This window comes from Schistocerca cancellata, chromosome 5 (assembly GCF_023864275.1).
Source record: "Schistocerca cancellata isolate TAMUIC-IGC-003103 chromosome 5, iqSchCanc2.1, whole genome shotgun sequence".
NCBI lineage: Eukaryota > Metazoa > Arthropoda > Insecta > Orthoptera > Acrididae > Schistocerca > Schistocerca cancellata.
In genome coordinates, this window is record NC_064630.1 from 296,004,820 (window position 1) to 296,029,986 (window position 25,167).

Consider the following 25,167-nt stretch of genomic DNA (forward strand, 5'->3'; position numbering starts at 1 on the left):
AAACTGAAGTAACACTAGGGTTTAGCTCCGTTTGGACATCGAGGTCATTATAAACGGAGCACAAGCTTGGAACATTGCAAGGATGGGGAAAGAAATCGGTCGTGCCCTTTCAAAAGCACCATCACGGAATTTGTCTAGAATGAATTAGGAAAACCACGGAAAACCTAAATGTGGACGGTGGGAGGCGGATCTGAACCATCGTCCTCCCGAATACGAGACCAGTCTGCTAACGATTGCGCGAAATCGCTCGGTTCATGCGTTTGAAGTACATTAGTGTGTGTCATACTGTTGTAACCATCAGACAGCTTGTTCGTGAAGGTATTAAAACTTCTACGATATTAGAAAAATTAAATATAGTTTATGTTTTCGGAGGATGTCACCGACTGTTGAAGCAGCGGTGAGGTTGTATTCCGATAGCTACCTGCATCTACATCATACTCTGCAAGCCATCTAGTGGTGTGTGGCAAAGGGTACTTTTTGTACGACTAACTGAGTCCTCCAACCCTGTTCCACTGTGGCGGGTGGGAAGAACGATTGTCAGTAAGCGTCTGTATTGGTTTTAACTTCTCAAATTTTTTCCTCAACGTCATTACGCGAGACATATGTAGGGGAAATAACATGTTGTCCGACTCTTCCAGCAAAGTGCTCTCTCTAAATTTCAATAGCAAATCCCTCCGCTATGCACAACAGCTCTCTTGTAACGTCTGATAATGGAGTTTGTTGAGCATCTCCGTAACGTTCTCGCGCCGACTAAACGATCCCGTGACGAAACGTGCCGCTCTTCGTTGGATCCTCTCCATCTCTTCTATCAGTCCTACCAGGTAGGGACCCCAGATGGATAAACAATACTCATGAATGGGTCGAACAAATGCTTTATAAGCCACTTACTTCCATCTATCCTGACAGTGCCTAGCCCATGCGATCTGTATTTGCGAACCACACAAAATAATGCAAATGTTCAAATCGCTCTGAGCACTATGGGACTTAACATCTGAGGTCATCAGTCCCTTAAAACTTAGAACTAGTTAAACCTAACTACCCTAAGGACATCACAGACATCCATGCCCGAGGCAGGACCCGAACCTGCGACCGTAGTGGTAGCGTGGTTCCAGAATGTAGCGCCTAGAACCGCTCGGCTACCCTGGCCGGCCAAAATAATTCAATAAACTGGAAGTGTGAAGATTAAATCCTGTTAGCGAAATAGGTAGGCAACTGATGAAGGAAACGATGCTAACATTTAAGCAGCGGTGCATCACAATCCACATAACAGCTAGAAATGCGTGAGGGTGAACCAAAGGAATGTTCTGTGAATATTATGTTGCAACGTATATCAGACTTTCTGCATTACATTCCATCGACAGCTTCTTAACAGTCTCTTTCACGTGTAATTACAGACCATATAAACAGCACATTTTCGAAATTGTTGGATTCATCGCTCGGAAAATAAAGAATAGCTGACATTCTGACCAGACGAAACATAGCTGGACGTTTGTTATTTTATTTCCTGGAGCCAGGAGAGAAGAACAAAACTACATATTATAATTGCCGTGAAGATTACCAATGAATACAAGATATCAATCATGTGCCAGACTGACAGTTAAAAGAATTTTCAACATTTTCAACATAAATTATTTTCTCTTAGCCCGCAGCATGGCAGATGCCTTGCTAATGTACCATAATGCTGTTATAATTGTTAATTTCTACACGTTTTATATTAGCAATAGGCCTATTTCGGCATTATCGTCATCTTCAGGCTACTTGCAACCAAATACGCTTTGTTAAAAAATGTAACATTGTTACAAATGACAATACTGAAAGCCCCACATAGCAGATTAGTAAATAGCTTAATTACTGGCTGAAAAAGTACTACACCTATAACAAACAGTTCACAATAAAAAATTCAAGTCCTCTAGAAATTAAAATGAAAGACATGAAAATACAACAGAAAGATAAATTTATTTCCTCTGACATTACTAATTTATGTACAAACATTCCAATCCAAGAAATAACAATCGTCATAGATGAGAACTTACTACAACACAGAAAGCTACCTGTGACAGGAATACAAGAAATTATGAACCTACTAAAACCGGTAAAAAACAAAAATTACTTTGAATTTAACAATGATATATACACCCAAGAAGATGGTGCTGCACTGGGGTTTAGAATTGCCGAAACTACACGTGACATCTTCATAAACACTTTAGAGGCAAAATTCTTCAAAGAAAACAGTGTACTATTTCACCTACGTTGATGATACTCTGCTACTAATAGACGGATCCAACACTGACTTACTTAAAATGCCGAATGAACTACACGCAAAAATAAAATACATAATGGAACCAGACACCAATAAAACTATAAACGTTTTTGGCTTGACAATAAAAAATAGTAATAGTAACAATGAGCACAAATTTGGAATATACTGAAAACACACAACGTCAGACAACATTATTAACACAAAGTCTTGCCACCCAAAAGCACACAAATACACTCAATTATTAACAGACTAACAAATCTATCTTTAGAACATTTAGTCATACAAAAACAACTGGCAGTCCTTACATACGTAGCTCAACAAAACAACTTTGTCCCAGCATAGTGATGAAACTCTACGACAAACGCCATAAGCAACGTAAAATTATCGAAAGAAATACCGTCAGAACAAAAGTTCAAATACATGCCACAAACTTCAATAGGACAAATATCCAAATAACTGAACTCATTACTAAAGAAGACAGCAGTTAAATTCGCGTACAGAAACAAACACAGCCTCAAAACACTAATCCATTCCGATAAAGCAAAAACACTAGTACACACACAACCAGGCATATATAAAATAAACTGTGAAAACCATACTAAATTCTACACAGGACAGACAGGCAGAAACTTAGAAATTAGGTACAGAGAATACACAAGATTTAGCGAGACAGACCAATCCATGTTCTTCAACCATTTAAAAATAGAAAAATTATTAAGCTGTTCACATAACAACCGCAATGAAAATTTTACTTACAACGCCAAAGGGATTTAAAATGAACGTTCCGGAAGGAGTCTAAATCTCTATACACTCACAGACAGACCATGATAAAACATTAAACGAACAAACGGACCAAAAAGACAAAAATTCTCTAGATAACGTTCTTGAAATTATGCAGCTCGGTTCAGGTTAGTCGTAATAAAGTAAAACCACAGATATGTATACATATATATACACACTACAAAAACCATGGAGGTAAAGACAAGGGAGGTGGCACTACAGACTTGCGCTGTACGTTGTTTTGAAGAGAGAGTGGGAGGGACGTGCCGCCATTTTAAGTAGGCCAAAACAGTAGCAAACTACTGTTTACGATTGCTTCTTGTTCATTATTTTTGTCATGTACGCGCCACAACTATTTTGAATACTAAAATTTATAGAGCTTACAAGAATTTCATACGTTTTTCTGTTCCTGAGTGCGTATTTGCTCTAGCAATATGACACGTTTGGCCTCGTTGACGTAACGTGTTTTTTGCTGCTATAGTTCAGATAAAGACAAAGAGAGGGAAGTGATGTGGAAATCATACTTCCGTAATCTATTTTAATTCCTCTTTTACTATATTTGCATCGATAGAAAATGAAACTGGAGCTCCAAAACAAGCGCTTCTTTGTTTACTGGTATCAGTACTGCTCCTTGTTCGTTACATTTTCTGTTTTCAACTCGTTTGCACAACATTTTTAGTGTTCACAAAAAACTTACCTACAAGTTCTTAGCCCATGAACGAGTGCAGTGAGGAAAGAAGTAGGGCATGCTATCGTATCTTGTGCATGTCAACAAAGTGAATGATTACTGAAACGTCAAAAAAAAAAATAAAAAACCGGGACTGCATAGAGGTATACCTCCATGCAGAGTAGATTTCTTGTTTTATTAGACAGTCAATGCATTACTCTCCCAGTAGTTTACCCATCTTCTCACTTTGAAATCTTACCTATTATGCATCATTCAGTATGTGGGCGATAATAGCAACTTACACGATTTTAAAAAATCTAACTTTTTTAACATCATACAGCATTGTGGAATGCTATAAATGTGATGAAGGCAATGGTCTCAAAGGCATAAGACTCCCGAAAATGAATATTTTGCTTTAACATGTATCTGATTTACTCTTTGGTAATGACAGCCTAACCTGTGTAAGATGTAGGCCTACCTTTCCAACAATAGACTGTGAGCTTCTTTTCCTGGAATACTTCTCGCCAGTAACTCAGTCAGTTTTTCAGGAATAACCAAACATATCACAACTGGAATGTAAGATTACTTTGATTATCAGCTTGATTTTACTTTTGGATTTGATTCTGAGATTTTCAAAGTATATAAGTCTCTACCACACTTTGTGATATACCAATAGTTAGTTGCTTAGTTTCAAGTATCATTTGCACGATAAATCGTAATGATCTGGAACGAGTCGTTGTATACTGACATCATTTTCTTTTGTAAATATGCCTAAATGCAGATAATTTTGTTTTAGTTTTAACATTTTTAAATTAAAAACAGATATGTAATTCCTACCCATTACCACGTACACATTACAGTAATATATAATCTTCCACGGAATGGGAGGACTTATCAAAGAGAAACGTTTTCAGTTTAGTTTTATATTTTACTTTGATGTGTGTCAGGGATTTTATGTCGATGTGTAGGTGACCAAAAATTTTAGGTGCAGCATTACGAAGCCCTGTTCGTGCTACAGACAGCCTTAATGTGACGTAATGTATGTAATTTTTTTCTTCTGGTGTTGTAATTATGAACATCGTCCGCCCCAATAGCCGAACGGTCAGCACGTCGAATGCCACCCATGGGGCCCCAGGTTCAATTCCCGGCTGGGGTGGGAGATTTTCTCCCCTCAGGGATTTGGTGTTGTGCTGTCCTCATCACCATTTGATCCCCATTGTCGACGCGCAAGTCACCGGATGTGGTGTCGCACTCAGTAAGACTTGTATTCGGCAGCCGAACTTCCCGCCTGGGAACTCCCGGCCACTGACGTCATATGATCATTTCATTTCATTATGTACATAATTGCTCTTATTGGAGTGCAGTGGACTATTTACAACAAACTTCATGAGGGAATAACTATAGTGTGAAACGGATAGGTTGCTACTCACACGCCGAGCACAAGGCAGGGAGAACGAAAAGGAAGTGTTCACATAACTTTTATTTATTTATGCATTTATTTTACCTGGCAAGATTAGGGCCTTCAGGCCCTCTCTTACTCCTAACCAAGCATACTCAGATTGAACAAATTCAGTTTCTACAGAACATCATGGACATATAACATGTTATACAGTATTAATGTTAAAGAAAAAAATAGAGGTTATAACAGTAGTACAATGATAATTATAACAATCAAAAAATAATTATAACAATCAAGAATAATAATAATAATAATAATAATAGTAATGACTATTTATATGAAAGTAAACATATTTTTCTTTTATGAATGTCAGTCCTATTGCTAGTTGGGAATTTTCTCGTTATATTCTTGCAGCTTGTGAGTTATTCTCATCGAGCAGAGACATAAGACAATAGAATGGGGTGAAAGAGATATAGAAGAAGTAGATAGGTTAGAGGAAGAGAAATAGAATGTTAAAATTCGAAGCTATGATGGAGAGGAGACAGAAAGAGATGAGAGGGGCACAACAATGGTGGCTATACCGTCCCTAATATGTAAGTTTTGAGTTCCCTCTTGAATGTTGAGTGGTTCTGGATAAGACGCAGATCACAGGGGAGCGCGTTCCATAGCCGTATGGCTGAGATGGAGAATGACATGGAGGAAGATTTCGTGTTATGTAAAGGTATAGCCAAGATGCTAGACGTATCCGATCTGGTATTGCGGTTGTGGAATGATGATAGGTGTTTAATGTGAGAAGATAAGTATTGGGGGCACCAGTGGCTAAGAAATCGATGAAGTAAGCACATCGTGTGGAGATCACGTGCCTTGTGTGGGCTTATCCAACCTAGCTGGGAGTATGAAGGACTGATATGATCATACAACCGTATATTGCACACGTATCTAACGCAGGCATTCATCACTAGCTCGAGGCATCTCGAATTTTCACTATTTGTGCCATGTTGAACTACATCACAGTAGTAAAGATTAGGCAAGACTAGTGTTTGCACTAATTTTTGTTTAACATGGGTTGGAATTATTTTTCTAAATTTTTGAATTTCATGTAGGTAGGAGAGCGATTTCCGGCAAGCTGTGACTATTTGTTCTTCCCAGTTTAGGTGTTCATCCAAGATTATTCCAAGTTCTTTTACTGTTTTTTGGTATGGTAGTTGGGTACCATTGAGGAGTATTTGAGGGACTTTTTTCGCGAAAGTACCGGCTGATTAACTTTGGATGAGATATAAGTATGACCTGGGATTTCTTGGGGTTTAATTTCAGACCTAGGTTCTGTGCCCATCGAGAAACAGAGCAAAGATCTGCGTTCATACTCGCTACTGCGTCAGCAATGTTCTTGGGGTTTGCACTTATGTACAGTTGGATGTCATCGGCATATAGATGGTAGTTGCAGGAGTGAATCACTGAAGAAATATCATTAATGTACAGTGAGAAGAGTAATAGACCAAGGACGGGGCGTTGGGGAACTCCAGAGCGCACGTTTTACCATGATGACTTTTCCGACCCACAAATGACTTGTTGACTTCTGTTTTTGAGGTAGCTGTCGAACCAGTGTATTGCGCTGTTTGAGAAATTCAGCTGTTTCATTTTAATTAGTAATATATCAAAGTCAACTGTATCAAAAGCCTTGCTAAAGTCAAGCAGTGTTAGGATGGTAGCTTCACGTCTGTCCATAGCATGTTTAATGTCATCAGTTACTTTGATTAATGCAGTTGTTGTACTATGGTGCTTTCGAAAGCCTGACTGATATTTGTCATGGATGTTGTGAGTTTTGAGGTAATCCGTCAGCTGTTCATGGACGATGTATTCTAGGGCTTTAGATGTTGCAGGTAGTATGCTGATCGGCCTGTAGCCACCTGGCGACTTAGGGTTGTCAGTCTTGGGTATAGGTTGAACTAAACTTTGCTTCCACTCAGTAGGATATGTACTACTGACAAGAGACAGTTTGCAGATGTCTGTGATAACTGGAATAATAGTGTCTACGACGTTCTTAATCATTCCAATGCTCACTCCATCATTTCCTACTGCCTCGGAAGAGATTCTCATAATTGCCTTGTGTACTGTGCCGGTAGTGACATGTTTTAGGAAAAACTTGTCTCTCGAGAGATTGATATCCTGGGGCTGGTAATTTGTCACTGCGTGGCAGTTTACAGCTGCTGAGAAGAAATCGTTTAATTCTTCTGCAGACGCTTGATAAACAGCGTCAGATCTTCGCTTCCCTATACCGAAACTGCGCAGCTTTTTCCACAGTGCAGCCTGGTTTTGATATGCCGCATACGACAGAGCGGGCATGTCTGATTTGGGCATTCCTCACGCTTTGCTTGGTTATGTTTCGGAGTTTCCTGTAAGCTTTGTACGCCTCGGGAGTTGGGTTACGCTTGAAGGCCCTACGTGCAGCATCACGTTTATTCATTAACTGACGTAATGCAGTGGTGAGCCACGGAGCAGGAGCTCTCTTTACCTTGACAGTGCGTTGAGGAGCATGTTTATCATACAGTGAAATAATTTTGCGACATAAATCCCGTATTTTTCCGTCTAAAGTCGGTTCATTGCTTATATCATGCCAAGGAATATCTGAGCAATCCTTTTGAAGAGCGTCATGGTTAACATTTTTTAGGTTTCTGTAGGTTACCAGATGAGATTTTTCTTTGGTAGTATGCACTGAGTAATTTAAGAATATCACGTCATGAGCAGAGAGTCCCGGAGCGGATGTCTGATTGGTGCGAATTATTTTATCTGGTCGCTTTGTTGCTATTATGTCTATGAGTGTATGGCTGTGTGGCGTGTGATGAGTTGGGTCCAGCGGTGTTAAACTCATATCATTGGAGTCGAACAGTCTCCTTAGTTTTTCTGCAGAGATAGATTTTGACTGTAAGTCGATGTTTGTGTCGCCCATAATGATTATGTGTTTATACAGTGTCACGAGCGAGGACAGGGCAGACTGAAAGGCGGACATAGCACCGACGTTTGGAGGTTTATAGATTACTCCAATTAGAAGTTTCTGATTTGATGTATTTATTTTGAAAAACAAGAACTCTGCTTCTCCTTCGCCCTTTGCATCCGGTGTGCATAGCATAGTAGGTGTCAGATCAGACCGAACATAGGCACACACACCACCCCCGCGTCGTGTTTCACGATCTGCTCTTAGGAGAGAGTAACCAGTGATTCGGATAGTGTCGGAAGAAATGTTTGGTTTCAACCAAGTTTCAGAGACGAGGATAATATGGAACAGTGATTGGCAGAACAGGTCACAGAACTCGTCGAAGTGAGCCATTAGTGACTGCGCGTTTGCGTGGGCCACAAAGAGCCCGCCGCCGGAACCGGTCCGTCCCATTGTGGCCGCCTGTAGGACCGAGCGCGCTCCGTTTACCTGCTGGCCGGAAGAGGGACAAAAGCTGGATTTCGCGGGGGAAGACATTTTTACAGGTGTGCCCAAGGTCGTGACTGACTCAAGCGTCTGTGGGCTAAACGTGAAAGACAGGCTGGTGGTATCGGAGAAGGGAGCGAAAAGAAAGATGGAAAGTGGCAGTATAGTTGTTACGAAAAAGATAATAATAGTAGTAGTAGTGGTAGTGACGAGGATGAAAATAACAGATATAGAAAGGCGGTTTTGAGGAGATTCCTGTTAATGGAGATTGTTAATTCCCGTTTGACAGGCAATATGAATATACATGAGCACTTGTGATAAACAAATAAAGAAGCAATATGAATGTGAAACAATGGACTGATTTTAAATACAGTACTTATGGTACTTACAGAAATAACGAAGCAATATTTACGTTAAAAAATGAAAAGAAAGAATAAAAATTAAATTATATTAGACAGAGTACAGTATGAGACTTTGTGTCTCGCGATATTTCGCTCAGTCTTTCAGTTCGTACATGTTCATCACCGTTTTCCTCCCTCCTTCCGTCTTGACTCCGATCCTGCCATCCTAGGTCCATACATTTTGAAGGCCGAGCTGTGTGATCGAAGCGTTCAAAACTTTTAGTCTTTCGCGCGTCAGATCTTCCCTCAGGGTAACCCCACTCTTGGCGAGTTTTCTTTTCTGAGCAAACACTTCAGCTCTTTTCCGGTATGACACAAATTTAATTATTATGGGCCTGGGTTTCATGGCACCTGGTATCCTGCGCCCAACACGGTGGCTTTTGTCAATATCGGCCACGTCAATCTGCACGCCAAGTTTCTCACGCACGAGGCTAATGAACAGGTCGTCGGTGTTTTCACGATCGTTTTCAGCTACCCCGAACAAGCGCAAGCTGTTCCTTCGCTGATACTGCTCAATTTCATCGGTGGCCGCAGACAGTTTAGCTTCTAGGTCGGCGGCTTCTTTCTCTTGTGCGGCCAGGGACTTTCTAAGAGACTGGATTTCGGTGCTGTTGCGCCCGACAGACTCTTGCAGTTTGTCCATGACCGCGGCCGTCACAGAGTCCGTGATGGATTGCACGATTACGTCTGGCGTGTCTTTACTGTGCAGCGCCGCATTCACCTGGGACCGGACGAGCTCCCCGATGTCGGGAAGCGAGGCCTCACCTGCCGCCGGAGACCGGGCGCCCGCGCTGCCTGCGCCCCTGTAGTCTCGCCTGCTGCCGCTTACTCGTGCTCTTCCCATATTTCACTCACTTATCACTTGTGGTAATCAACGGAGAACAAAACACCACGGCAAGTAACACTTGTTTAGTCGGATGCACACGTTGTGGACTGCCGCACTTCTCTGTAACACCTTCAATGAGCGGAAAACCTCGCGAGCCAAAGAAACGCGCGTCACTCAGTGGCCGCCATCTTCTTCATGAATACGAAACTCTCGCGCACATGACTGCTGTCTCCGTCTGTTCTAGCCAGAATCTTTTTCTTAAAACGGAGGAAATGTGAGTGATGAATAATAATTATTGGCGAGAGGAATTTAGGGAACGAGGTGAGCCCCAACAACCAGCGCGGTTACGCCCTAGCCGTGTGTTGTGCGGGGACGAGACCATAGAAACAGCGTGGCTCGGATGCCGAAGTGTTTGCGGTTTGGAAGGCAGTGAAAACACAGGAAAGAAGAGGAAGAACGGACACTGAATAAAGTAAGGAGAATCTAATGTCAAATGAAAGAAATAAAACCACTACAATAAAAGTAAACTGTGCAACAATAATTCATGTATACAAAAGAAAATATTGCATGACTTAACTCCATTTACTAATGAAATGTATGTCCTTTAAACTTTAGATTACGTTCGGATTGATTAGTACACCTGTAAACAACGCAAGCTGGCATTTTTTATGAAACAACTACGTCCCCACACAATCAAAGGATCTAACACGATCGATTCTGGACACGGCACGTCAAAGTGACGTCACGGAGAAGTGTCACCGCGATGAACGGAGGAGGTACGAATTCGGTGAACCTAATGTATTGGGCTAGTTAAGATGGCGGACATCGGTTTAAGTTTGTGACTAGTGACACAACCTTTTTTATCTCCGTGGGAAAAACAAAGATAATTACGATAGGCAGATAAATGAATAAACAAATTGTAGCCATACGAATTGCTAAATTAGCTGTCAATCGTTCTTGTCAAAACCATAAAAGTATATAACAGCGCTGAAAGACCTAGCTTACGTTTACGAACAACACCTATTAATAGAGATAATTAAGACAAATATTTAAAAATCTGGCTGCAGTTGGAAACTCCCCATACAACAATAATATTATAAGACAGCGACAGCGCCACGATCCAATATAGAAGTAGCTAAGAACTAACACACAGTAAAAAAAAAGTAATTAAAATGTTATAACTTTTAAGAAAGCGTACTTGGTTACAGACAGCCTGAAGATGGCGACAATGCCGAAATAGTCATACTGCTAACGTAAAACGTCTAATAGTTAACGATTATAGCAACATTCTGGTACATTACCGTTTTCTCATTACGTCATTACAGGTTTTAACGCAGGCAGTGCACAATCAGGGGCCTCCCTCTGCCATCAGGACAGGACGGGAACTTCACTTGTCACACATGACAATTTCACGCTGTAAACTGGCTCTACAAGGCAGCTGCAGCATTCAAAAGGCAGTTCTCGTTAAACATAGAAGTGAATAAAAATGCACAACAATAAAAATAGCTGAACAGACAATTTCAGATTGGCACAGGGCATGTAAAATGGCAGAATTTTCAGAGCTATGGGTAAATATTTACGAAAATCCGCAATTATTCAGAAAAAGCTAGTTTTAATAAACATAGAATAGTGCAGAAACCAAATTACCATAAATTACAGACTAAGTATGGTACACACATATTAAACGCATTGGCAGTGATTTTCATCTCTGGAAATTACATCAAGTACGCAGCTTGAGTTAGACCACACAAGCAAAACCAGCTTCGAAACTTAAATTTAGCCAAGGTTTGTCTTCTGCGCCAAGTCACAGGCAGTAAATCAGCAAAAAGCTGAAAGTGAGTGTCTCAACCGTCACCTTACCAAATTAATTGTCTTCAGTGGTCCGATGGAAATTGAATGGACGAAGCCGCCAAGCAGCCAGTTTCTCAGACGCGCCTCGTCTATGTCACCAGCCCGAACCTTCGGGTTACAGCCATACCTCCTGAAAATGCGGCGCAGATTGTGCGCCTCTTCCAACGAGCAGGTCCGAACAGTGGGTCTCAACGCAGACGTTCGGCGTGACCGCCTGCACTGGTCAACTGCAGCTCGAGGTCACGCATGCACTTGCAGGGGGAACACAGACTGACAAGTGATCCCAAGACTGCGCAGACTTGCGCAAACTTGCTCACTCCAGAGGGACACCATAGCAGTTGTTACTAGTTTATAGAGTCCGAAATATGATGCGGGTAATAAATGAAAGAGGAAGTCGCGTGGTAGAATTTTGCGCATATCACAACTTAATCATAGCTAACACTTGGTTCAAGAATCATGGAAGAAGGTTGTATACATGGACGATGCCTGGAGATACTGGAAAGTTTCAGATAGGTTATATAGTGGTAAGACAGAGATTTAGGAACCAGGTTTTAAACTGTAAGACATTTTCAGTGGCAGATGTGGGCTCTGACCACAATTTATTGGTTATGAAATGTAGATTAAAATTGAAGAAACTGGAGAAAGGTGGGAATTTAGGGTGATGGGATCTGCATAAACTGGCAAACCAGAGTTTCAGGGAGACCATTAGGGAACGATAGACAGGAATGGGGGAAAGAAATACAGTAGAAGAAGAATGAGTAGCTTTGAGGGATGAAATAGTGAAGACAGCAGAGTATCAAGTAAGTAAAAAGACGAGGGATTCAGGTATATCGTGATTTAAGTTCATTACTCCATTGTATAGCTCCGTTTTCGACTTGCAAACGGTACGTTGTGCTAATTCTAGTCCTAAGGCTAGTTTGACGCTTAATCATTGGAATATTATGTTTTTTGCTATGACGTTGGTGATACTTTCAGTAAACATCTTGTACATTACGGGTATCTTGTGCATCACAAACAGAAGGTTCATGGGTCTCCTTTCTTGTAAAATAGAAGAATCTAAGCATTGTTCCACTTAAAGACAGTTGTTGCCCCCACAGACGTTTTGTAAGATAATTTATAAGTTTCCTTTGAAATAATTTGAATCCTCTTTAATTATTTCTATTCACATGCTATCAAATCCGTGAACTTTCGTTTCTTCTTTCCTCAAATGTCTTTAGGCACTTAATCTGAAATTATTCCCAAAATGCCTTTAATTTCCTTATCAGCTGTCAGCGTTACCGATTCATCATGTGAGTCATAGATACGTTTAAGGAAATATTTTATCATTCGTACAATTTTCTTTCTCTTGTCTGTTACTCTACCATGTACTGTCCTAACTGGTGAAATGTGGTCATTCATATTTTTCACACTATTTATCTTTCGTCCACGTTTCTTATCATATTCTTATTGTGTCTCCTCCTGTCTTTCGCTATGCAACTTGCATTTTCCAAACTGCTGAACTTGTCGCTTAATTTACTGTCTTACTCTTTCTCGTAATGCTTGTCACTACTTTTCCTGAAATATTATTCTCTAATATCACTCCAACTCGCTTACTCCATCATTTTTGCGACGGGCTCCTGTGAGTCAAAGTAAAGTGAAATAACTTATTTCAATTTTTTTAATGGTATGTATTACATACGATGAGAGCCTTCCGGATACGGCAATAGTACACAAAATATTGATCCTTGGCATGCTACACATGCATGAGTCTTCCTTTTGCTTTACCAATTACTTAGCCCCACTGATGTTTCCTTTACGTATTACTACCGAATTTATTCGTGTAATACGATTGATTTTAACCACCTTATACTCAAAACCTACTAAATATTTTACGTTAGAGGAACTAGAAATCTTTTATTTATCGTTTTGGGCTACTAGTAACTATATCAATAGGCAGGGATCTGGTAATCCTTTGGTTGGCATTACATAATAGCTTACTGCGCCAGTTAAAATAAGTTGTTGATAAAAATTCTTTCCTAGCCATTACTGTTCAACATACACATTAGTGATCGTTTCACAGAGGACACTTGAAGATGCTTGTCTGGGGATAATCTACACAAATAACGTACTGGTTTCTGCTTCACAACGTTTCAAATGTTGTAGCTTTATTGATTTAGACTCGGAGCAAAAGTGAGCATCTTTATATCCGTATGTTCTCAACTGTCCACGCAATTTAAGGTACCGTTTGTGGATGCCGTAGTTCGACTAAATACTGTCGAAGTTTTCTGAATCAGCAGCGGTTCCTTTCACAACCCTGAATTTTCCTATTCACATTAAGGTAAGGTGAGAAACGATGTTTTTGTTTTCGTGATCACATACACTCAGGTATATTAGAGTTTCTCTCATGTTGTTGTTGTTGTGGTCTTCAGTCCTGAGACTGGTTTGAAGCCGCTCTCCATGCTAATCTATCCTGTGCAAGCTCCTTCATCTCCCAGTACCTACAAAACCTACATCCTTCTGAATCTGCTTAGTGTATTCATCTCTTGGTCTCCCTCTACGATTTTTACCCTCCACACTGCCCTCCATTGCTAAATTTGTGATCCCTTGATGCCTCAAAACATGTCCTACCAACCGATCCCCTCTTCTAGTCAAGTAGTGCCACAAACGTCTCTTCTCCCCAATCCTATTCAATACCTCCTCATTAGTTACGTGATCTACCCACCTAATCCTCAACATTATTCTGTAGCATCACATTTCGAAAGCTTGTATTCCCTTCTTGTCCAAACTATTTATTGTCCATGTTTCACTTCCATACATGGCTACACTCCATACAAATACTTTCAGAAACGACTTCTTGACACTTAAATCAATACTCGATGTTAACAAATTTCTCTTCTTCAGAAACGCTTTCCTTGCCATTGCCAGTCTACATTTCATATCCTCTCTACTTCGACCACCATCAGTTATTTTGCTTCCCAAATAGCAAAACACCTGTATTACTTTAAGCGTCTCAGTTCCTAATTTAATTCCCTCTGCATCAGCCAACTTAATTCGACTACATTCCATTATCCTCGTTTTGCTTTTGTGGATGTTTATCGTATATCCTCCTTTCAAGACACTGTCCATTCCGTTCAACTGCTCTTCCAAGTCCTTTGCTGCCTTTGATAGAATTACAATGTCATCGGCGAATCTCAAAGTTTTTATTTCTTCTTCATGGATTTTAATACCTACTCCGAATTTTTCTTTTGTTTCCTTTACTGCTTGCTCAATATACAGATTGAATAACATCGGGGACAGGCTACAACCCTGTCTCACTCCATTCCCAACCTTTGCTTCCCTTTCACACCCCTCTACTCTTGTAACTGCCATATGGTTTCTGTACAAATTGTAAATAGCCTTTAGCTCCCTGTATTTTACCCCTGCCACCTTTAGAATTTGAAAGAGAGTATTCCAGTCAACATCGTCAAAAGCTTTCTCTAAGTCTGCAAATCCTAGAAACGTAGGTTTGCCTTTCCTTAATCTTCCTTCTAAGATAAGTCGTAAGGTCAGTATTGCCTCACGTGTTCCAACATTTCTACGGAATCCAAACTGATCTTCCCCAAGGTCGGCTTCTACCAGTTTTTCCATTTGTGTGTAAAGAATTCATGTTAGTATTTTGCAGCCGTGACTTATTAAACTGATAGTTCGGTAATTTTCACATCTGTCAACACCTGCTTTCTTTGGGATTGGAATTATTATATTCTTCTTGAAGTCTGAGGGTATTTCGCCTGTCTCGAACATCTTGTTCACCAGATGGTAGAGTTTTGTCAGGACTGGCTCTGCCAAGACCGTCAGTAGTTCTAATGGAATGTTGTCTACTCCCGGGGCCTTGTTTCGACTCAGGTCTTTCAGTGCTCTGTCAAACTCTTCACGCAGTATCGTATCTCCCATTTCATCTTCATCTACATCCTCTTCCATTTCCATAATATTGTCCTCAAGTACATCGCCCTTGTATAGACCCTGTATATACTCCTTCCACCTTTCTGCTTTCCCTTCTTTGCTTAGAACTAGGTTTCCATCTGAGGTCTTGATATTCATACAAGTGGGTCTCTTTTCTCCAAAGGTCTCTTTAATTTTCCTGTGGGCTGTATCTATCTTACCCCTAGTGAGATAAGCCTCTACATCCTTACAATTGTCCTCTAGCCATGAATGATTAGCCATTTTGCACTTCCTGTCGATCTCATTTTTGAGACGTTTGTATCCCTTTTTGCCTGCTTCATTTACTGCATTTTTATATTTTCTCCTTTCATCAATTAAATTCAATTTTTTATTTGTTACCCAAGGATTTCTACTAGCCCTCGTCTTTTTACCTACTTGATCCTCTGCTGCCTTCACTACTTCATCCCTCAGGGCTACCCATTCGTCTTCTACTGTATTTCTTTCCCCCATTCCTGTCAATTGTTCCCTTATGCTCTCCCTGAAACTCTCTACAACCTCTGGTTTAGTCAGTTTATCCAGGTCCCACCTCCTTAAATTCTCACCCTTTTGCAATTTCTTCAGTTTTAATCTACAGTTCATAACCAATAGATTGTGGTCAGAGTCCACATCTGCCCCTGGAAACGTCCTACAATTTAAAATCTGGTTCCTAAATCTGTGTCTTACCATTATACAATCTATCTGATACCTTTTAGTATCTCCAGGGTTCTTCCATGTAGACAACCTTCTTTCATGATTCTTGAACCAAGTGTTAGCTATGATTAAGTTATGCTCTGTGCAAAATTCTACCAGACGGCTTCCTCTTTCATTTCTTAGCCCCAATCCATATTCAACTACTATGTTTCCTTGTCTCCCTTTTCCTACTGTCGAATTCCAGTCACCCACGACTATTAAATTTTCATCTCCATTCACTACCTGAATAATTTCTTTTATCTCATCATATATTTGTTCAATTTCTTCGTCATCTGCAGAGCTAGTTGGCATATAAACTTGTACTACTGTAGTAGGCATGGGCTTCGTGTCAATCTTGGCCACTATAACACGTTCACTATGCTGTTTTTAGTAGCTTACCCGCACTTTTTTTTATTCATTATTAAACCCACTCTTGCATTACCACTATTTTATTTTGTATTTATAATCCTGTATTCACCTGACCAGAAGTCTTGTTCCTCCTGCCACAGAACTTCACTAATTCCCACTATATCTAACTTTAACCTATCCATTTCCCTTTTTATATTTTCTAACCTATCTGCCCGATTAAGGGATCTGACATTTCACGCTCCGATCCGTAGCATCATAATCTCATAATACATAAATAATGCAAATTGTTGGACGATGCAAACTAACTGGTATTAAACAATTCTGCTCAGAAACGTCAGTATTTCGCCACAGAAAATAACTGCACATCAGCATAATGTACTCATAATAATAGCAAGACAGCAAACTCAGATTTTTATAACAAAGCAGAAAATACGTAATTTTTTAGCGTTTCGTACTTCAGTCGCTTAAGACGGACCTTTTATAGGAGTACTTTGTTGTCTGTCTGTCTGCCTCACTGTCTGTGCGAGTGTTACAAACCCTTTTTCTCAGGAATGGGTGGACGTATCAAGTTGAAATTGATATCAGATTTTAAGGTCTACTGCCGCTTGGAGGTTTAATCAAAAGATATGGCCTTTGTGTCATATACTTTGATACTCGCAGACTCACTCATTATAACCTGTAAGGTACTTCCCGTTGAACTAGAATCATGAAATTTGGCAAGAAGATAGGTTTCACAGTACAAATAAAGCTCTAGGATTTATTTTATTATTCAAATTTGGTGGATGAACAGGTCCAGTATTAGCAAATTAAAGATAAATATCTGAAAATTGTTAATCTTTAATGACAATACCTGAAAAAATTTCTAATTTGTTATCCGACTGTCTGTCCTATTGCTAAGATCACTTATTCTCAAGAACGGTTTGACGTAGCAATTTTAAATTTATATTTAATACTAAGGGTACTGTCCCTTGGCGGGGCAAAAATGTAATCTTCTAAGTGAGTGCGATCTAAAGATACGGCCGTTTAATACCCATATTTTGTACATGCAAACTTACTCACCAAAACCTACAGGGTACTTTGCGTTGATCTGGAATCATGATATTTGGCAAGAACCAAGGGTTGACTGTGAAAGTAAAGGAAAAAATCCGAAAATTGTTAATAAGTAATTAAATTGCACCAAAAAATATTGTCATTTGTTATCTGACTCTCTGTCTGTCCTTCAGTTAGACCCCCTTTTCTCAGGAATCGATAGATGAATACCTTGATTGTATCGATAGCGATAACAGGCAAAAATCATCGAGATTCTCGATTTCCGTGATGGACGAACCATGTACACACATAATTAATTTGTGTCGGGAGTCCTTCCCGCACTCATCCATATATTTCTTAATGAATTGAGATTTTGGTTCAAGAGCATAGAAGCTTAAAAATGAGTGTGAGGTGGCCACTTTTTTTATTATTGGGCTAGTACTACTCCTGAAAGTAGAGCGAGAAATACATGAAAGTCAATTTTTATATAAAAAAATGTAAACAAGGTCTGCTTCAGGGTTGGGGACGATCTTCGCAGGAGAATACGGCAGATCTGTTGACGGCCCAGAAGACGTCGTCACCTCAGGCGTCCACGTTCTCGCTGATTTCCACAAGTATCTGGTAGCAGCCCACCAGCTCTCCCGTCCCCTGCTTCAGCTGGATGATTAAGCGGTAGGTGCCGTATGGGAGCGACGGCATCTTGTCCAAATCCAGCAGGGGCTTCCACTCGTTCACTGTGTAGTTGCCCTGCAAGTCGCAAGTGCTGGTTAGGCGCCGCTGCTAACTGAAGAAGTTTATACAAGCTGAACTAATGTACTTCCGTCCCTGATCACCTGAATTGTAAGTGTGCACTGCTTAATGTGGTAATTATCGATTAAGCGAAGGAAGGGATTCTACGCATAAGATTCCTTATTGCTAGTTATAACTACTTATTGCATCATGACCATCGTATTCACTCACTTTCTCTTATTCAGTATTTGGTTTTCCATAATGAATACGAGCCAAGAGGTATGAATGCATATTCATATCACCTCCCATAAGAAATCATCGTAACTCAACGTCAAAGACTTAATTGTACTGCAAAAAGTTTATTTCTGATACTTATTCACCTATCTGTGGAATTTCGTTCTTCTAGTGTTTTACAATACAAAAATCGATATAGAACTCGCTCTTGTTCTCCTTCGTGTAAGAGTTTCCAGATGAAAAGGTACTATACTTTTTGTTATCATAATTATTAATGAAATAAAATAAATGCTTAAAAATGTAGTATATTTTATTTAAAGTAATGTAATCAGCACCACGCTCCACTAATCTATAAACCCGAATTTATTTTCAACCTGCTAATTATTGGAAGTGATCGGTCTGGTTTCAACGTACATCATCCTTGCCCATGGTTTATAATGTTGAGGAAGTCTGAGCATTATTGCTATTACCAGGCAAGTCATATTTTGCCCTGAAACTAAGCACAAAACGGCTTTTTGTGACAGCGTGCTTTTCCGCTCTCCAACAACGAATTCTGTGCCTAAGGATTCAGTTTCATAAAGATAACAGGTATTTAATCAGTTCAAGATAACTTATTAAGCAGGAGAATTTTATTTCAACTAATTAACTATAAAACCTACATTTTCATGATTTTGTTTCTCTCTTGGTATCGTCGATATGATGCTAACTTGTTTCGTGAGCATTTTACTTCTGATTCTAAAACATTTTTAAAAACCCCAACTACCCTCAGTTGCTTATACATAACCAATTCTGTTGTCTTACGACATAAAATAATTATGAATTTTCCACTTGTGAGGCAATCTTTCGAAATAACTCAGAGGAAATATGAATGTGGCCAACATATTAGGATCTTGAGAATTTTGATGGTTTTTCGTGAAGTTTCAGAGAAGTATGTATAGTGGCTTGTTTCAGTAAACAATTAGGTTCGAGGACTTTTCTTGTAAAATGACCACACTATGTTGTTAAATGTTATTATTCCATTATTTTGCAACTAGGGCCGACATAACCAATTATTTTCAAGCATGACTCTAAATTTTTTAATTTTTTTAACTGTCAAATTTTTTTATTTATTTTTAAATTTTTTATAGCGGATAGCACATGACTTTTTAGACACACAGGCATGTGATATTCACTACAAAAATTTCAAAGATCTTAAAAGTTCTACCTGAAGATTATCTTCAGAGTGAAGCTAATTGAAGAATGATAAAATAATAACTTTTGACAGCTTCAACAAGAATATGTCTTTTATACAAGCTGTGTCGCACAATATTGATTTAATAGGTGTGAAGAGTTTCGTGGAAATTGCATGATTTTTAATTTTTAGCTGCGATAATTGAACTGCTGACCATTAAAATCGCAGCACCAGGAAATATAACAAATAGCGAAATTATCTTTCTTAAACTCACTCTGTAAGAAAGACATCCTAAAGGATCCGAACAAATACAATGGGACCCACATGCTATCAGATGCTTATCAGCTACTCCCTAAAGCCCTGTTGAGGAGAGCTGAAGAACAGTCTGATCATCTCATTGAATAATGTCGAGCTCCTTTCCGTAAAAGCAGTCTTGAGTAGAACAGAAGAGATTCAACCTCAAGAGCATTCTGAGAACTAGAGCTATAACAAGCCCGAATACAGCACTAATTCTCATCGATTTGAAAAAAAAGGATGTGACTAAAGGGCCAAACAAACTTTATTTATGGTTTTAGAGGAATTAGGAACAGATAGAGAAATGAAGGAAATTATAAAACAAAACCTGAGATACCATACCTAAATTAGGTTTTCTTGGGAAATCTCTGAGCCCGTTGAAATATAGACAGCAGGCAGTCAAGGAGACGAATTATTCCAGTTCTCTTCAGTATTGGAGTGGAGCAAACAATGAAAATCTGGAAATATGTTCTGAAACTGGAAGGAACAAAAAGAATATGTTTTGAAAGAAAGGAAATAACTTAGAAAACAGGTGTTACTTTTGAAGATGATCTGGCCTTTTGAGCCAGAAATTGAAAGGATGAGCGAAGATTGCTGGACATCTCGCATGAAATCGCAGGAAAAACGTTTCTCAATGCCTCAAATGAAAAGACAGAATACTTGGAATACAGACACCAAGGAAGAAATATTTGGAGGTGAAATAGAGGAAGATTAAAAGGACAGATAAATTCTGATACTTAGGAGAATGTATGCAACCCAGTGGACTAGAGAAGGGGCAGTCAAAGGAAGCACCATAAAATTAGTCTGACACAAAACACTCTGACACGGAACAGCTGCAAAAACCGAGCGATTTCCTACAGAACCAAAATCAGGCACTGTAATTCAGTTTTGAAAAGGGAAGAACTCTATGCTTCCGAGCGTCCAGTCTAAAATGAAAACGAACAGATGGAAGAACTTTAAAAAAATGAAAGTAAGATTTTCAGGAAAATTATGGGCTCCTAAAGAATAGTGACGTGTATATATATGGTGTCTGTTCTTTTGGACATGTCCACAAAACAGACACCACATATACAGGCTGAAGAAAAATTCGCTCACCCGGACTTGGCAGCGCGATTCCTCACATACACGGAATACAAAAATGTCTGTCACAAAATTTCGTCTTGCGCATATTTCTGGTAGTAAATGGACGTTAAAGACTGGCAGTGTGTCAAAACTGTAATCACATTTACGGTAGCTACCTCTGTCAACAGATAGAGCAGTGCTGTGCAGTTGACGCAGTGGAGAGCGTCTTGGGTCAACACGTAGGAGGTCGAGGGATCGATTCTTGGTCGAGGTTCATTTGTTTTGTAGCAATATTAGCGTAACACACGAGATGAATTTAACTGATGAAAGGAGAGAATACAAAAATTCAGAAAAAGGGAATACCGAAGCAGGGAAAAGAGAATACCGACGTTAGAAATGAGATTGAAGTAAAATCCAAAATAGCAAAGGTGGAGTGAGTAAAAGAGAAATGTAAAGCTGTTAAAGCATGCGTGACTATGGGAAACTGGATCGCAGGAACAAAGAAATTAAATAGGCCTTTGTAGAAGAGAGAAGGGGCTGTATGAATGTCAAGAGCTAGATGACAAACCAGCCCTAAGCAAAAAGAGGAAGGGGAGGATGGTGGTGGCAGAAGAATTTCAGAAAGCCCTCGAAACAGAGATCCCTGGTAGAGCCATCCATGAAAAAATATTCACCCATAAATCATAGATACATTTGATAATGAAATATCCTCAGACTTCTAGAAATCTAACTGTAAGGAAGCAGGTGCTGAATGAGTGAATTTTACTTAACCATCCGTTTAGTAAGTCATAGAGGCAAAAACACTAACACTGATGCTTTATAAAGTAATGGGAAATAATTCGCTAAAGCGTAACACTGACTTTATTCAATCTCTACACTGAGCAATCTCAGAAGGACACCAAGCAGAAATTTTAAAAGGGAACTGAAGTTCGGCGAGAAGAAATTAAAATATACAGTTTTGCTGATGACACCATAATGCTATCAGAGACTGCAAGGGATTAGGTTGAAGAATTGAACGTAATGCATAACCTCTTGAAATGAGGTTGTAAGATGAACATAAATATAAATAAAATATAGACAATGAAGCGTGGTCGAATAAAATGAGGCGGTTCTGACGGAATTAGACTATGAAATGAGGTGCTAAAAGCAGTAATCATTTTTATTACGCTGGTTTGCAAAACTATGGATTGAATTAACTATCAAACAGAGTGTCACAGACAAGCAAAATAACTCGATAAAACTTGGACCATACATAGAAAGAACACCTAATAAAACTACAAAAGTTAAAGGCGCAGTGAGACGAACAGAAATGGCACTTTTATACATATAAATTAATCACACAGGAATCCACACGATTTATGATGATCCTCCGAGAATTTAAAATACCGGGACATGGTCCTCAATTGGGTGTGTGATCACCACTGACGGCAACGAGTGCTCTGCAACGTGCTCCCGTGCTGGTCGCAAGTTGGTAAAGAGTTCTGGTGGCGGGTCGTTACAGTCTGCCGCCAGCGCAATCGACAATTGCTGGATGGTCGTTGGTGCATGTAAACGTGCTGCACTGCTTCACTCCCAAGCATTCCACCAGTCTTCGATGGGATTTAAATTGGGGAAGCTGGCGGGCCATTTTATATTCCTTCGTTTCCAGTGCTCCTTCATCTGCGCTGTTCGATACGGTCGAGCATCCCCTTTTACGTCTGTCTACATCTGCATCTACATCTAGATTTATATCGATACTTCGCAGGCCACGTTACGGGGAGTGGCGGAGGGTACCCCGTAATATTGCTAGTCATTTCCTTTCCTGCACCACTCTCAAACAGAACGAGGAAAAAGTATCATTTATATGCCTTCATTTGAGCCGTAATTTCTCATACCTTATCTTCGTGGAGCGCAATGTATGTTGGAACAACAGAATCGTCCTGCAGTCAGCTTCAAATGCCTGTTCTATAAAATTTTTCAACGTTGTTCCTTGAAAAGAACGTCGCCTTCCTTCTAGGGATTCCCATTTGAGTTCCCTAAGCATCTCCGTAACACTAGCGTGTTGATCGAACCTACCAGTAATAAATCTAGCAGCCCGCCTCTGGATTGCTTCGATGTCTTCCTTTAATCTGACCTGATACGGATCTCAAACACTCGAGCAGTACGCAAGAACAGATCACATTAGCGTCCTACATATGGTCTGCTTTACAGATGAACCACACTTTCGCGGAATTCTCCCAATAAACCGAAGTCGACCGTTCGCATTTCCTACCACAATTCTCACATGCTCGTTCTGTTTCATATCGCTTTGCAACGTTACGCACAGATATTTAAATGACTGTGTCAAGCAGGACGCTACTAATGCTGTACCCTACTCATTCGCATTAAGGGGAGGTTTACTATCATTTGGTTACAAAAATCAGTTTTTCTTAAATACATTTTTGGATCCATAAAAGTATTTAGAATCCACCCCTGAAAAGGTTTTTCCGAATACGGAACGGAAATGTTTGTTATTCGCGGTTGAAGAAAAAAATGCACTTGCCTGAAATCGGCCTTTTTCACGCACCAGTTTTTTTTTCTTTCGGAGGACGAGTTGTACTGATGCTTGGGAGGAAACACAAAATTCAAATGAAAGTTTGAACGCGTGTATTTGGAAGTTAGCCCCCAAGCATCTGCATTCTGGTGCGAAGACAGTAGAGATTGCGACTTTACTGGCAGTGAGCAGCTTCAACGAAGGGTATACAGCAATTCTGAAGACCATGACAACGATGGACGTCAGCCTGGGACTCTATTCGACGCAGTTCGCCAAGCATTTGGACGACCACCGGATTCAGCGGCCGAAAACCCCTTGTCACCGGCCCTACGAGCGGCTCTGGAGCAGCGCAGTATGGCTTAGATCGAGTACAACGCCCTCTGTACGGAAGAGGAGCGACTAGTTTATAGACCCGGAATAGCAGATTGAACGTAAGTTGCATAATATTGCATTTATATGTAGTCGAAGCTTCAAACGCGTTTTTCTCAAAATGACTTTTTGTTATGGCGCGGTAAGGTAACTTCAAATCTACTGAACCGACTGGCATGATTCTTTGTTTCCCACGAAGCTAACTAAATTGTCTAGGAGTTATACCACTTTTATTCCGATCCATCAGCTATAAATATTTTTACTTGGCCGACGAAGTCCAAAAATCGATGAAAAAACCCTACTTTCTTCCAATGGTCACCATTTTGTTTCCTATGGTCCAAATAAGTTAAGCGAGGTACAATACCTAAAGAATCTTATATACTTCGCTAACGGCAACTCAATTTCGATTTCAGATGAGCCGGCTGCCTGTGACATCCCGCGCGTGGAGGTCTACATCGAAATTCTGTTTCGTTCCGATGGCACTTCCGCCTTTTCTCTTCGACATTTCCAGTCGAAAAAATTCCAGTTTGTAGAGACAATATCAATAAACATTTTGACCAAATTTGACATTGATATCTGTAACACTTCCCGAGACAAAAAAATTCTCAAAGAACATCCTTTTTTCTGGCCAAAGATAGTAAAACTCCCTTTAACTTACATTTTTTCTGCGTTTAATGCTAGATGTCATTCATCACACCAACCAGAAATTTTCTCTAAGCTGCCCTGTATCCTCCTACAGTAACTCAGTTTCGACATCTTACCGTACATCACAGCATTATCAGCACTGCTGGCCGCCCTTTCCGCCAAATCATTTATGTATGTAGAGAATAACAGCGGTCCTCTCACACTTCTCTGAGACACTCCTGACGATACCCTTGTCTATGATGAACAATCACCTTCTAGAACAACATACTGGATTCTATAACTTAACAAGGTCTTCGAGCAACTTATATATCTGTGAATCTGTTCCATGCTCGAACTTTTATTAACAACCTGCAATGGGGCACCGTGTCAACGCTCACCGGAAACCTAGAAATACAGTATCTACCTGATGCCCTTCAACCATAGTTCTGAAGTATATCACGTGAGAAAAGGGCAAACTGAGCTTCGCACGAGCGGTGCTTTCTAAAACCATATTGATTGGTGCTGATAAACTTCTTGGCCTCAAGA

The 25,167-nt window shown here is 40.0% G+C and overlaps 1 protein-coding gene across 1 annotated transcript in view; it reads right to left on the bottom strand.

Moving 5' to 3' along the window:
* Window positions 1-18,042: 18,042 nt before the first annotated feature.
* Window positions 18,043-25,167, bottom strand: part of LOC126188064 (uncharacterized) — a 32,489-nt gene continuing 25,364 nt past the window's right edge. The window contains exon 4 of the mRNA XM_049929508.1: window positions 18,043-18,373. Coding sequence (XP_049785465.1) covers window positions 18,209-18,373 — 165 coding nt within the window. The 3' untranslated portion in view covers window positions 18,043-18,208. The remainder of the gene's footprint in view (window positions 18,374-25,167) is intronic.